The sequence below is a fragment of the Gopherus flavomarginatus genome, chromosome 1 (genome assembly GCF_025201925.1).
Source record: "Gopherus flavomarginatus isolate rGopFla2 chromosome 1, rGopFla2.mat.asm, whole genome shotgun sequence".
NCBI classification, from domain to species: domain Eukaryota; kingdom Metazoa; phylum Chordata; order Testudines; family Testudinidae; genus Gopherus; species Gopherus flavomarginatus.
In genome coordinates this window covers 356,756,275-356,769,932 of record NC_066617.1, presented here as the reverse complement: position 1 = coordinate 356,769,932, position 13,658 = coordinate 356,756,275, and the positions used below count along the sequence as shown (strand labels likewise).

The 13,658-nt window shown below is 41.0% G+C and overlaps 1 protein-coding gene across 7 annotated transcripts in view; it reads right to left on the bottom strand.

Moving 5' to 3' along the window:
* TENM4 (teneurin transmembrane protein 4) overlaps positions 1–13,658 on the bottom strand; it is a 1,003,172-nt gene that overhangs the window by 245,099 nt on the left and 744,415 nt on the right. For all 7 annotated transcript variants that reach the window (XM_050940297.1, XM_050940246.1, XM_050940262.1 and 4 more), the window contains 2 exons: positions 7,371–7,469; positions 5,206–5,441 (listed from right to left, as the gene is read on the bottom strand). In XM_050940297.1, the coding sequence (XP_050796254.1) occupies positions 5,206–5,441; positions 7,371–7,469 (335 nt within the window). The remainder of the gene's footprint in view (positions 1–5,205; positions 5,442–7,370; positions 7,470–13,658) is intronic.

Here is a 13,658-nt window from a genome sequence, read left to right as displayed (position 1 = left end):
GAGCTCAAGTTAGCTTTTGGGACAATCTTTAAACAACAAAAAGAAAGCTGCTTTATAAACACATCACAGTGCTGGAACTGTTTCACTGTTGAAGCCTTTTGCCGGTCATGAGCAATGCAGCTCTAAGTGAAACAGTGGCTGTAAGGAGTTTAAATAAATGGAGAGCTGAAATAGCAGAGCGAGATCTGACTCCAATCAAATGAGTGGCTGTTCTGGCTCTGTAATACATTTTCCATCACTATCTTTAATTTGAATCAAATGCACATCTCTTTTGCTGTTTGTGAAATGCAACCGTAGCACATGCTTAAAATGCAGGAAAATAGCAAGTGCTTTACTACATCAAATTATACATCCATCCGGCCTGGTAACTGGATCAGGAAGATACTTCTTCTGTTTCAGATGAAAGCAACTACTCTTCATCCCTAATTCACTTAGAAGCCAATACTGTCCCTAGTATTTAGCCAAGCAGCTGGTGGCCATAAAAGAGCTGGATAATCTAACAAGACTCTTCCATTTCTAATACCTATGATCTCTATGGGGAACAGAATTCTTCCTCCCAAGATGTGGAGTGATAGCAGAGCTTCTCCACAGAGCTGTCCTACCAGACCTTGTTCCTACCACATATTAGAGTTGCCAACCCTCCCGGATTGGCCGGGGGTCTATCAGAATTGACCTCAATCTCCCGGGGGCTAAAACTCCGGTGGGTGGGATGGTGCAGCGCAGCAGGGCTAAGGCAGGCTCTCTACCTGCCCTGACTCCGCGGAGCTCCCAGAAGCAGACGGCACGTCCGGCTCCTAGGTGTAGGGGTGGCCAAGAGGTCTCCACGCACTGCCTCCACCTCGAGCGATGACTCCGTAGCACCCATTGGCCAGGAACCGCTCAGCCCCAGCCTGGAGCCCCTTCCTCCAACCCCAAAGCCCTCATCCCCAGCCCCACCCCAGAGCCTGCATCCCCAAATGGAGCCCTCATCCCCTTCCACACCCCAACTCTCTGCCCCAGCCCTGAGCTCCCTCCTGCACCCCAAATCACTCATCCCCAGCCACACCCCAGAGCCCACACCTCCAGATGGATCCCTCAGCCCCTCCCACACCCCAACCCCCTGCCTCAGCCCAAAATGCCATTCCACACCCTGAACCTCTCATTTCTGGCCCCACCCTGGAGCCTGCACCCCCAGCAGGCAGGGGCATGCGGGATCCCCAAATTCTATTCAGTTACTGCACAGTAGAACCACGCTTGTTCCAGTGCAAGCAAAGCCTTCCACGCCTGAAGAAAAAGAGGCAGGATGTGGAGTTTGGCCACTTGTGCTTTTTTGTACATGGGAGAAAAAAATTCATTCTTGACACCCCCCGCCACCAGCTACACAGTTTAATACTCTGGAGCACAGGATTTGTTCATCCTTGTTACTGCTGTACCTTGTATAATTGAAAATAGTACAAACAGTCCCCAAATGAACAATTTCTGTTAAAATTACAGCCACAACATGGGTTTCCATAACCTCCAGGAACAGCAAATTTGCAGATTAGTTACAGGCTGCCTAAAGAAGTCTTTCATTCAGTAGCTCTGATTTTACTGCCCTTGCAGTTTTTATGTTGCAGCCTTGACCTAATACAGTTTTCTCTTTGGCATATGCCGCTTACAAGATCAGCCTGTGAAAAGTCTTCGGGATCTGGAAATAAGGCTCTTCCTTTGCATTAGCTGTCAGTGCACGCAGTGCATTGCTATTGGTGTGCATTGTTGCAATTGACTTAGTGTAGTCTCTATGAATATTTGAAAAGATAGTAGAAAGTGAATTTAAAGCTGGTTAATTCCAATGAAAAATAGCCTCTGATGCTTAATAGGCTTTTTTCTATTTTGTTTGTCATTATCTCTCAAGACCAGTGATTCAATCCTGCAAAAGCTTCAGCGACATCACAATGTTTACACATGCTGCGGGTCATTAAGTTTAGATGGACTCTTGCTTCTTTCCCAATTGCCTCCCACTCCCAGATCTTTCAAATGAAAGAACAGCAAGATAAATAAGCCACAGACTATTAAAGAGCATAAACTCCTTGGTAAAATGGAAATACACCTTTCAAAAAGGTCCAAATGGCTCTTTGTTTTCATACTGATCGATATATCCGTCCATCCATCCCAGACTTAAGCAAGAGCTCTGTGTAAGTCTGGAAGCTTGTCTCTTTCACCAACAAAAGGTGGCCCAATTAAAGATATTATCTCACCCACCTGGTCTCTCTAATATCTGTCTGTGTGTCTGTTTTGTATTGCTGCACATCACCATTGTATCTGAGCCCCCTTCACATAAAACATATTGGCAATAGTGAAGTGTCCCTGGTGGAGTTCATGAAAATATCTTTAATGAAGTCTCTGGCTCATTTTAGGTTAAGAAAACTCTGCTTGAGGTAGTTTTTTTGTTTTTGTTTTAATTTGAACAGAGGCATTCTGGTGCACTACCTTCCCCAGTGGACTGGAGCATTAGTATCAACTGCTAGGTGGATGGAAGAGAATTAAACTCCAAATCACTGCTACGGGCCCTGAACTGAAGCTTACTCACTTTAATAGGAGTTTTTCCATTGACTTCAACTTCTTTGGGATTGGGCCAATGGTCATAAAAGAGAATTTCCATAATAATTTAACTAGCAAGAGCCAGTGGCAACTGGCCAAGTTATCAACATTCACTAGACATAATAAGGGCTATATTTTGCCACTCTTACTCATGTTCAACAATACCTTAACAATTCAAACAGTCTCAGGGAAATCAATAGGAGTAAGATACTACTCAACATGAGTAAGGACATCTGAATACTCTGACAAACAAATACAGAAGTACATAAATATCAATGATGTAATAATAAATAAGCACTTATTTTGTAAACAGACCAGAAAATAAAAAAAATATGCATTGTTATTAAAAATGTCATAATTTTGATCAGGATGCAATCCATCTTGTCAGAAGTTGATCAAAGTAAATTTTTGGGAGGTAGGTGATACAATTCTTATCTGCAGCTTGACAGGATGTTAAAAATAATTACAAATGAAAAGGTTATTCATAATTTTTAAATGAGTTAATTAGTAAACCCAGTCAGAGTCTCTCATTACAGTAATTAATAATTGATTATACTTGAAATTAAACACAATTTTTCATCAAAATCTAATTAAATAACTGCTTTTTTGCCTGCTGATTAAATCATTGGGCCTGGCAGTGATACTCTTTGTTAAATATGTTTATGCTGTACTGAACAGATGAATTTTATTTTTAATAATTGATAGTTCCTTTAGAAATTAGCAATAATGACCCATAATTACAACAGTTCAACCTGATCAGCATTCCTGGCACCTTGCCAGCCACACACAGTGCTTGGCAGATGCCACAAGAGTCATCCAATGGGAAAAAAAGGACCTAAGCATAACCCATGGACATAATTTTCTAACCATATTAACTATGAACTAAATCAGGATTTCAAAACTGCTGGAAAAGGTTTCCGAACAGGAGACCATTAAGGGGCAACTCAGCCTTCCAGACCTGTCTGTAACACAGCAAAGTGTATATAAATCCACAGTCATAATTAATGGACACCAAAGTTTTAAGTGAGCTATGAAGAGATACTCTGACACAGAGAGATAATGTCCAATGGAACCCTGTTAGTGCATAAGGAGAATGCTAGATAAATGAGACAGACAGGCTCAAACATAAGTAGCAAATGATGAAAACTGACTTTACATTCCATCAAACAGTTACTGATTTAATGCTGGTTAATTAATCATTTCTGCTTCTATTATAGCAAGCGTAAAAGTGACCGAAGTATAATACGAGTCAGTAGTGGAAAAGATTCAGTCAGTAAAGCAGCACACATAAAGGGAACACGGTGAAACTGATCAGTGGTGGTAACTGTAGTAGTAATTATACACATATGAAATGAAAGCGAAAAATCTTTCAATCCAGGTAACGATTTGCTAGTTCTAATCGCAATATTTTACAGATCTTTAGCCTACAGGAAGTTACAGTGAAATCAAAGACAACAGCTTGTTTGTGTCACACAGAACAGGCTCTTTCACCTGTGGCTACACAACAGTTTGTATCATTGCCATTTTAAAAGAGGAGTCTAGCAGAGAACCTATATATACTAATACCAGGTTTATCAATAAAGGAGGAAGAGAAATGAAAGGTAATATCTAGACCTTAGAAGTTGAGGAATACTATTCTCACCTTAATAGTTCAGTTGCTCCTTGCAATAAGCACTGGAAACCTTAAAAATCCAGAAAACCAATTGCAGACAAAACTCAAACAAAAATGTCATTGCACAGCTGCAACAGGACAGCAAATTTTCCAGATCTTCTGTATTTCAAAGTTAATTTATTCCACTAACCCTCAAAATGTTGAGCGAAAGCCCCTGAACTACTTCCTCAGCCTACTAAAACTCCCAGACTGTTCTCCTCGTTCATGCAATTAGTTCCATTAATTTCAATAAAATTACTTGTGTAAGACAAGCAACATTTAGCTCCGAGACAAGTGGAGATTTTCCCGGAGTAAGAACAGAGCCAACATTTCAGGATTTGGAGTCTGACTCGGCTCCCACTGACTTTGATGGGAGCACAGTCAGGATCCCAGTCTTGTTACTATGCTTTACTGTAGGAGGGCTTGTCTCATTCTAGCTGATTCCAACACTTTCTTGAGCAGAAAAGGAACAATTCAAACTCTTTACATACAGCATAAGGAACAGGTTCTATTAAACCTTGATGGTACTATTTAATGAAATGAGCCCCACATTGCAACACCCACCAAAGTCAATGGGCTTACATGGGTTTCAGGGCTTGTCAAAGAGTTAGTGCACAGCAAGCTGGTGGGTAAATCCACAGTGCACCAGCCTGCTGCGCACTAATGATCCATGTGGACCCAGCAACTGCACATTAAAAGTGCCCTAGTGCACACTGACTTGCTGCTATTTGAGACTGGAATTCGTCAAAGCACACTAGAGAACTTTTAGTGCGCAGTTGCATAGTTCATGCAGCCAGTTAGCGCACAGCAGACTAATGTGTTGTAGATTTACATCTCAGCTTGCCACACACTAACGCTCCATCTAGACAAGTCCCAAGAGGCCTTACTTGTTAGTTACTATGGGTGTAACCAACTTGGTCTTGCAGTTCCCAAATGTTAGCAGCACTGGTGCTGAGGGTAGAGGATAAAAAGGCTGAAAAGTGGAATAGGCTTACCGATAAAATAAGCAAGCAGGATCACTAGCGTGACTGAGATGATAATGGCACTCAGAGCAGCACATTTCCAGTTACAGTACTTATAGGGTTTCTTCAGACTAAAGGCAGGCCTAGAGAAGGTACTTCTGGGAAGGGGTCTTGGGGGAGGTGAGTACACAGTGCTGGACGTCAGGGGATATCCCGGCGACGTTGTACAAAAGAGGGGAGAGCTGCCTCCGGGTTTAAACAGGAAGTGCCTGAGGGAAGAAAGACAAAGAGTAGGTGACTCTTCACGAAAATAAAAGCAGAGGCAGAATTCAAAGCTTAAGGACGGTGGGGCTGTTTCCGGAGTGAAGAAAGCAGCTTCACACAATGTTTTGTAAATACATGGATGCCATGAACAGAAGAGAAGAATAAAAAACAGACAAGTCACACAGAGTAAAGGAAAAAAGTCACAGCGCCAACAATACTGCAGAGAACACTTCGAGAGAAAGAGATGTCTCCACAGGAAAGCTCACATTACAGTGAAATGAGAGATCCCAAGCATAGCTAGGACAGATCAGTTCACTCAAGCAGGACCGAGGGCCTGATCCTGCTCCCAGTGAAACTTTCAACTGAATTTTAATGGGAGCAAGTTGGAGGTGGGGGAGAGCATGAAAATTTATCCAAACATACTGATTGCTGCAAGGGAGCTTTGTTTTGGTTGTTTGTTTTTTGCTGTGTGGAGATGGGGACAAGGGAGTCCTTTCACGGTGCCAAAATTGCCAGAGTATTCCCAGTTTTCCATCCCAACAATTTTGACGGCAGCCATATTTTAGCCTAGTTGTTTTATGGGAGACAGTAATGTAAGGACACTGAGCATGTCTCACTAAAGTCAGAGGAAAGAATCCCATTGACTTCTATGGGAGTTGGGTCAAACTGTAAATGAAAATTCCAATTTTCAGGAAAAGCTCTTGAGAACTTTAAGGCACCGGAATCCCTCTACTCCTGGATTTTCTTCAGGAGTGAAGGGACAGGAAGGAGAAACAGTGGTAGCTTGGGTGGTAGGCCTGATTCTCCTATCTCTAGGCCAGGGTAAATCAGGAGTAATTCCACCACTGTGGGATCAGAATCAGGCCCAATGCACCTAGTATTTTTAGTCATGATTTTATGAGCTAGATCCTGAGCAGTGATAAATCAGTGTTATGCTGGTTTATGCGAGTCGAGCATGTGGCCCGAGGTTTCCATCTCAAAGACACACGTAATAATAGGGACGAACTCTCACATGCAGAAACATTGCTGCAAAGAAAAGTCATGGAACAATTTGTGCAGCATAAAGGGGTGTGGATTTTCTTTCAGAACAATGTTTATACTACTTCTGGCAAACCCGTTAATTAACTGTACAAAATAATGGTTGCTAGAACATAACTCATTATTTCCACTATTCGTCTATGTTAAAACTTTAATTCAGCAGCAGCGTCTTCACTATTAATTCATTTCTTTGCTTTATTTAGCTACAGATTTATTTGGTCCTCATTGAAGAGGCATCTGCAGTGTACAAATATAACAAGCAGTATTGCAGCTGATGATGATTATTTAATTAGGAAACCACTAACACGTAGCATGTCATACAGGTTCGGTGCAATGTGTAATCTTCTTAGAAGCAGTTTATAACTTAAAAAGTATATAATCAAAAGTTAAATTAAAAAAGTGATGGTTATCATCAAAATGGGATGTTAAATCAACACCAGAGGCCTGGGTTTAAAGAAATGCCCTATCATCACTGCTATCAGTGTCAAAAAGATACTTCTGTACCTTTGTAAGGCAATGAACCTGGAAAATATCAGTTTAACATTTGCAGTACTGTTCAGCCAGCCTCATAATAGTTTAAAGTTTTCACTGAAATGCAAGTAACATTAGTTCAAAAAGGACTGTAAATTGCTACAGATACATCTTATTAGTGAAATGATTTTCAAAATAGCAAAGAAAGCCAATGAGATGCTATGGATCATCAGCATATTAATGAGGGTCCTATTAATATGTACAGAATACTGGGCTCCAAGCTCAGGAATCTCATTTTTTAAAGCCATCTTAGAAGAGGTAAAAAATGGCATTGCCCTTAAAACATCACTGAAGTGACAAATGCTTTCATGCAAAGATCATAATGGCTGTACAGTAAACAGAAAGACCACATAAGTGTCACATACCCATCATTGTAAGCACCGTCATGTCGGGAGGAGGTGAGAATGTCCATCTCAATGAGGTTGTCCTGCAATGTCTCTAGGAATGTCTGCTTTGCTATGTTTCTACATACATATGGAAACATGAATGAAGCCAGTGAGTCATGCATCTATGAAGTGTGATCGTATAAACCACAATGGTTATAGTGCAGTTGTGCATGGAATTAGAATGATGGACCATATATTTATATGTATAAGATATTACACATATACATATACAGCATTTAAGAATGTTCACTTCTAAGTATGCATATACACACACATATATGAACGCACACACATCCCTGTGTGTGTATATATATATATAAAGTCAAGGGTTTTATGTCTATGTACATTCTTTATTAGTTTGCTGACAGCGCAGAAAAATATGTATGAAACGTTTTGATCTGCTGGAATTAGAAGACTAAATCTTAATTTAGCAAAGCTGTGCTCCAATAATGAGTGTGCATCAGTGTCAGTTTCTGTGCAAAGACTGAATGCACTACCCAAATACCATCAATACCATGGTTCCATCTTGTATGATCACTAAGGTTAAGATTTTGTCATGGTTATTTTTAGTGAAAGTCATGGACAGGTCATGGGCAATAAACAAAAATACATGGAAGCCGTGACCTATCTGTGACTTTTGCTGCTGCAGTTCCATGGTTTCCCTCACCACCGTGGTGGCTGAGAGCTGTGGGGTTGCCCCTCCGCCAGTGGTGGTTTGGAACTGCTGGGTGACCATATTTCCCAAAAAGAAAATGGGACACCCCCAGCCGCTCGCCTGAGGCATTCCCCTCCCCCATGAGAGGGTGTCGCCCGTCGCTGGAACCCTGAGAAGGACCCCCACAGGACTCTGTCACCTGTCTCTGGAACCCTGCCAGGGCCCCACTGGCTACCAGTTCCAGAGTCCTACAGCCCCAGGGGCTGAAGCAGAGACTGTCAGGGAAGTCTCTGGAAATCCTTAGTCATTACATATCTCCAGCCAAGCACTTAACCAGATGGATTCTCTGTTTTGTTTAAATCCTTACTTTGCACTTTGAATTGGGTAATTAACAACTGATTTATTCTAATCTTCTTACTTATTTTAGTGAGGCAATGTTAGTCTGATATATAGAAGTTGAGATATCTGGGTTTTGCTCCACATGCATATTTTAAATAAACATTCTCTCAATTACTGAGCGGCAAAAACTGGACTAAGTTATCTGTAATTCTCATAATGGATTGCTGGTGGTGGATAGCTTAAACAAATGGCACCTCAGTCTGAAATAACCTGGTTTGGGTTTTGAAAAAAGTCTTGCCCCTTCCCAGTTTTGTTTGTACATATATGGAGATGAACCAAATCCAGAGTCATATATCCTAAACTCCTTAACACTTTTGGTTGGGGGGATTGAGAGTGACCCAAGCCAACCACTCAACTTCAAATGTTTTATAATTACATTTGGAACTTCTGTAGCACCATCAAGGATCTCAAAGCTCTTTACAAAAAGACTTAAGTCTCAGTTTACAGAAAGTGAGGCACAGACAGGGGAATGTGCCCAAGGTTCTACAGTCGGTCAGAGACCTCCTGGCCTGCAGCCCTGTGCCACAAGACCAGACACAAGAACATCCTTATCTTTTGCAAAATCAAATCCATCCCTGATTTTGCCATTCTCTATTTTCAAACATCAAAAGTAAATCTGAGTCTGCATCTTGAAACTTCAGTAAATTCCCAAGACAAGACTAAAGAAGAGAAACACATCAGCACAGTGACACTTTATCACTTATGCAGGATTAAGGGCTTACAGGATATGAGAGGCATGTGGTTGAACTCTGTCACAAAAGATGTATTCAGGTAGCAGGCTACACCAAGGGAAACTTCAGTACTGCCGCATTATGCAAACCTCCCTCTATGAAGTGTCCTTAACCTTAGTTTTCATCTCCCCTTCTCGCTAATGCCAGTACTTGTTTAGTTCAAGCCCCTGCCTTTAGTGGCTATGGGCTGCACTGACAGCACAGATCTGCAGTTGATCCCAGTGACAGAAATGTGATTCATATTCATAGCTTTCAAGTACAGTGGATCAACATGCTTGAGCTGAGACATAGCACTGGAAATATCAACCCATCTTAAAGTATTTACTGCTTCCACTCGTTCCCCAAGAATGCAGGAAAAGTTGGATGTTTCATTCAATGTAATAAAGAAGCTACACCAGGGGTTGGCAACCTTTCAGAAGTGGTGTGTCGAGTCTTCATTTATTCACTCTAATTTAAGGTTTTGCGTGCCAGTAATACATATTAACGGTTTTAGAAGGGCTTTTTCTATAAGTCTCTAATATAGAACTAAACAACTGTTGTATGTAAAGTAAATAAGGTTTTTTAAATGTTTCAGAAGCTTCATTTAAAATTAAATTAAATGCAGAGCCCTCCGGACAGGTGGACAGGACCCGGGCAGTGTGAGTGCCACTGAAAATCAGCCTGTGTGCCATGCCATAGATTGCCTATCCCTGAGCTACACACTCGCACACAGAGCCTTTAATGGATAAAAGGCAAGGCATCTAACAACCAAGTAATCAGTAAAGGTTCATGAATAGATAAAATTTGTGTAAATGTGATTCCATGTATTTCAGTTGTGAATTGTCAATGAAATGGGAGAGAACACTGGGTTATGTGAGCTTCTGATGCATATCAGGAACAGAGCAGCCACACACTGAGCTACATTGGCCATTATTATACAACTGCACTCTTCATTTACTGTGGGCCAGATTCTAGCCCCTTACTTAATCTGCGTAGGGGTTTACTCTGGGTACATTTGCTCATTCTGGAGTAAAATCCTGACTCAACATGAGTCAAGGAGGTATAATCTGGTCCTTGGTGCTTACAGCCTGAAATTCTCTGGGACTACTATTGTCCTGAAGCTACAGCAGTGCCAAACAAATGGCCATCTCAGTTGGCATTTATTTGCTCACTGCAAGATCACATTTTCCAGAACAGAAAGGAGAGGTCAGAGAAAAAAGGGAGGAATAAAGAGCAGAGAAAGCATGGGCAGAAATTACTCACCTGTAAAGATCTCACTGCTGAGCAAAGATGTTTTTATACAATAAATTGCTTTTAAAGCAGCAAAGGAAAGAGAAGTGGAGAAAAGAGAAGTAGAGGAAAAGGAGAGAGGAGTGAGGAAAAAGAAATGAAGAAAAAGAGGGAAGAAGGAGGTGTGAGGAGGGGCTCCTCTTCCAGCAACATATGAAATTCTCATGGACATAGTATTTGTAAGATTTAAGCACCTATACTTGCATTTATGTTAACTTTTGCATTAAACTCAACCTGTCCCCTCCCAACCCTCCACTCTGAACATCCCTAGATAAAGTCATTCAAAAGCTGAACCCAGATCTGAATTCTACTAATAGTCTCAATGTTATTAAAAATCAAAACCAGACACCTTCAAATTTGGGGTGGGAGAGGTTTGCAATCCAGTGTTGTATACACATTTTCTAGCTTGCGCTGGTCTCTGTTTAAAAGATATAGCTTTCTCTTTATGTTTTCTCTCTGTGCTGGCGAATGCGGAATTACAAAAATGGATATTCAACAGAAATACAGTTCCAGTTTTGACATGAGATTATCACAATACCATATTTCTATACAAAGGTCTTAATTCTTGGATTAATTTATCTGAACTTGAACTTCTTGCGGTTGAACTTTTTGTGGTTTACTTATTTATTATTCCACTAGTTGCTGATCTTTTTTACCCCTAAGTAGCTAGATTCTCGCAGTGGGAAGAATCTACACAGTTACTGTACATAGCAGGAAGAATTCTGCTTTCAAGTCTGAAGGACAAACCTGAACAACGGTGTCTGGTCTCTCAGAACTCCCTCAGAAGTAAAGCGAAGATCTGTGGATGTCAGAGCTGAGCCACATGGAGATGAGCCACATGTTACTAATCCTCCATGCAGTGCAGTCTCTCTTTATTATGTTGCCAGTATCTCTACAACATATCTTATTATCCAAATAGTTTGTTTAGTGGGGGAACAATAGTATCTTGATGCTGTTCAACTGAATTACTAGTCAGCACAGAATCTTTTACCTGTTCTTTATTTGGAAAACTCTCAAGTGACACTGGTCATAACCAAACATAAAGGCAATATAATGCTCTTCCAGCTGACGTATCAGAAGCTACATAACTGCACACCAAATAATCTGTTTTCTATACAATGTCAATGTATAGTGTGATGACATCCAGGATCAAGTAACAATGACAGCAGTTTGTGAAGAAAGTGAAAGCCTTAACCTACATACAAAGACTTCTTCTTGTGAGTAAATTCTAGATGACTAGTCTGGTTAAGAGCAATAATATGAATTCCCCGATATGTCTATGACAGTTAAGTAATATGCAAATAAAACATGCTGCTTCAGGTTTGGAGAGACATTCACCAGACCTATTATGGTGGAGCAGTAGTGATGCTATAATTAAGGATGTGTCAGAGTTTTCAGTTTAACAGGGGGTATAGTCTTGGTTCTAGATACCTGACAGACCACCTCTCTTTCTCTCCATCCATCACTGTAATTGTTAAGATTTCTGAGGCTCGCTCTCTCTCTCTCATGGTCCATGGATTTGGACATTTAGAAGCGTGATGTTTTCAGAGGAGGGCCTTTATCTCTGAGGTTACACCACTGATCCCACAAAGCCAGGTTATTATTTATTTTGGGTATGGCAGCAGGTACCCTCTGACCCCAAGTAGATTTGGTGACCCCATTGTGCTAGGCACTGTAAGTCCACAAAAGACAAGATCTCTCCTCCAAAGGCCTTACAATCTAAATTAATACAAGATGCAACAAGGAAGTGTAACAAATAGCAAGAGGGAAGGGAAAGAGTAAAGCCATTGTAACAACATGGTTACATAGGCTAACAATGTGCATAATTTGACTGCGGTGAATCAACTGAAAGGTATTTTCCCCACTTTTATCTTTTTTTAAAATGAGTACAGTCTGCTAGACCTGACTACCATTCAATGTAGCTGTCATTTTTGGATCAGTTTGTTCTAGGAGTTATGGCCTTAGTTGATATTAACTATTTTCATACTGTTTATTACAGGGGTTGGCAACCTTTCAGACGTGGTGCGTCGAGTCTTCATTTATTCAACCTAATTTAAGGTTTCACGTGCCAGTAATACATTTTAACATTTTTAGAAGGTCTCTTTCTATAAATCTATAATATATAACTAAACTATTGTTGTATGTAAAGTAAATAAGGTTTTAAATAAAGGTTTTTAAAATGTTTAAGAAGCTTCATTTAAAATTAAATTAAAATTCAGAGCCCCCCAGACTGGTGGCCAGGACCTGGGCAGTGTGAGTGCCACTGAAAATCAGCTCAAGTGCCTCCTTCGGCACGCGTGCCATAGGTTGCCTACCCCTGGTTTATTATATATTATGTACTCAAATCCCGAGACAGTACGGAAGGAGCATATTTAAAAATAGGTTAGGACCCCTACATAGCCCTGATAGCTAAGGGCCTGATCCTGGAGTAACCTCACTGAAATCAAATGGACTACTCATAGAAGGATTGCAGAATTGGGCCTAGAATAAGCTATGACATACATTTCCTTAATAGAAAAACAAGTGGTAAAATTCACTGCCTGAGTATATATGCACCAGAGTTTGTACCCTAATAAAATTACTGCAACTGTGGCCAAGTCACATTTATAGTACGAACATATAATTCTGTCCTAAACTTTTGGGGCCAGCTTCTTAGTTGGGTCTTAATCAATTTGTCCCTTAGAAATCAATTACCCTGAAATGCCATAAAAATGTTGAACTGGGACATAATTTGGAGGTTCAGAGGCGCCTGCAAACATGGCTCTTACCAAGATAGATCAAAACATACACCTGCTTTAAAAACAATGTTCTCAGCAGTGCAGCTTTGGTGACTCAACCGAGCAGATTCTGCCCTAGAGTGGATGCATAGCGCTCCCATTGATCTCAGTGAGAGTTCATACAATGGACTGACAAATTTGGCCCTTAGCTTGGCTTTGGGACCTAATAAATGTTATTTTCTGTCTGGAATCTATTCCGATGGGTTGTTCATCCCCACTGAAGCAGTTAAGTGAATTTATATGCCCGAGGGAGGGGGAAAAACAGCTATAAAGGTTGAGACCGAAGTGGGGCTTCAGTGGCTCTCTCCTTGGGCAAAGAGAATGGTAGAGCGTGATCTCTGGAGAATGAGGAGGCAATTCTGCAGGCTTAACAGGAGTAGAGGCATCTGCCACCAGGGGAAGTCTTGAGTCTAAACTGCCGAGGAGGCCCAGGTGT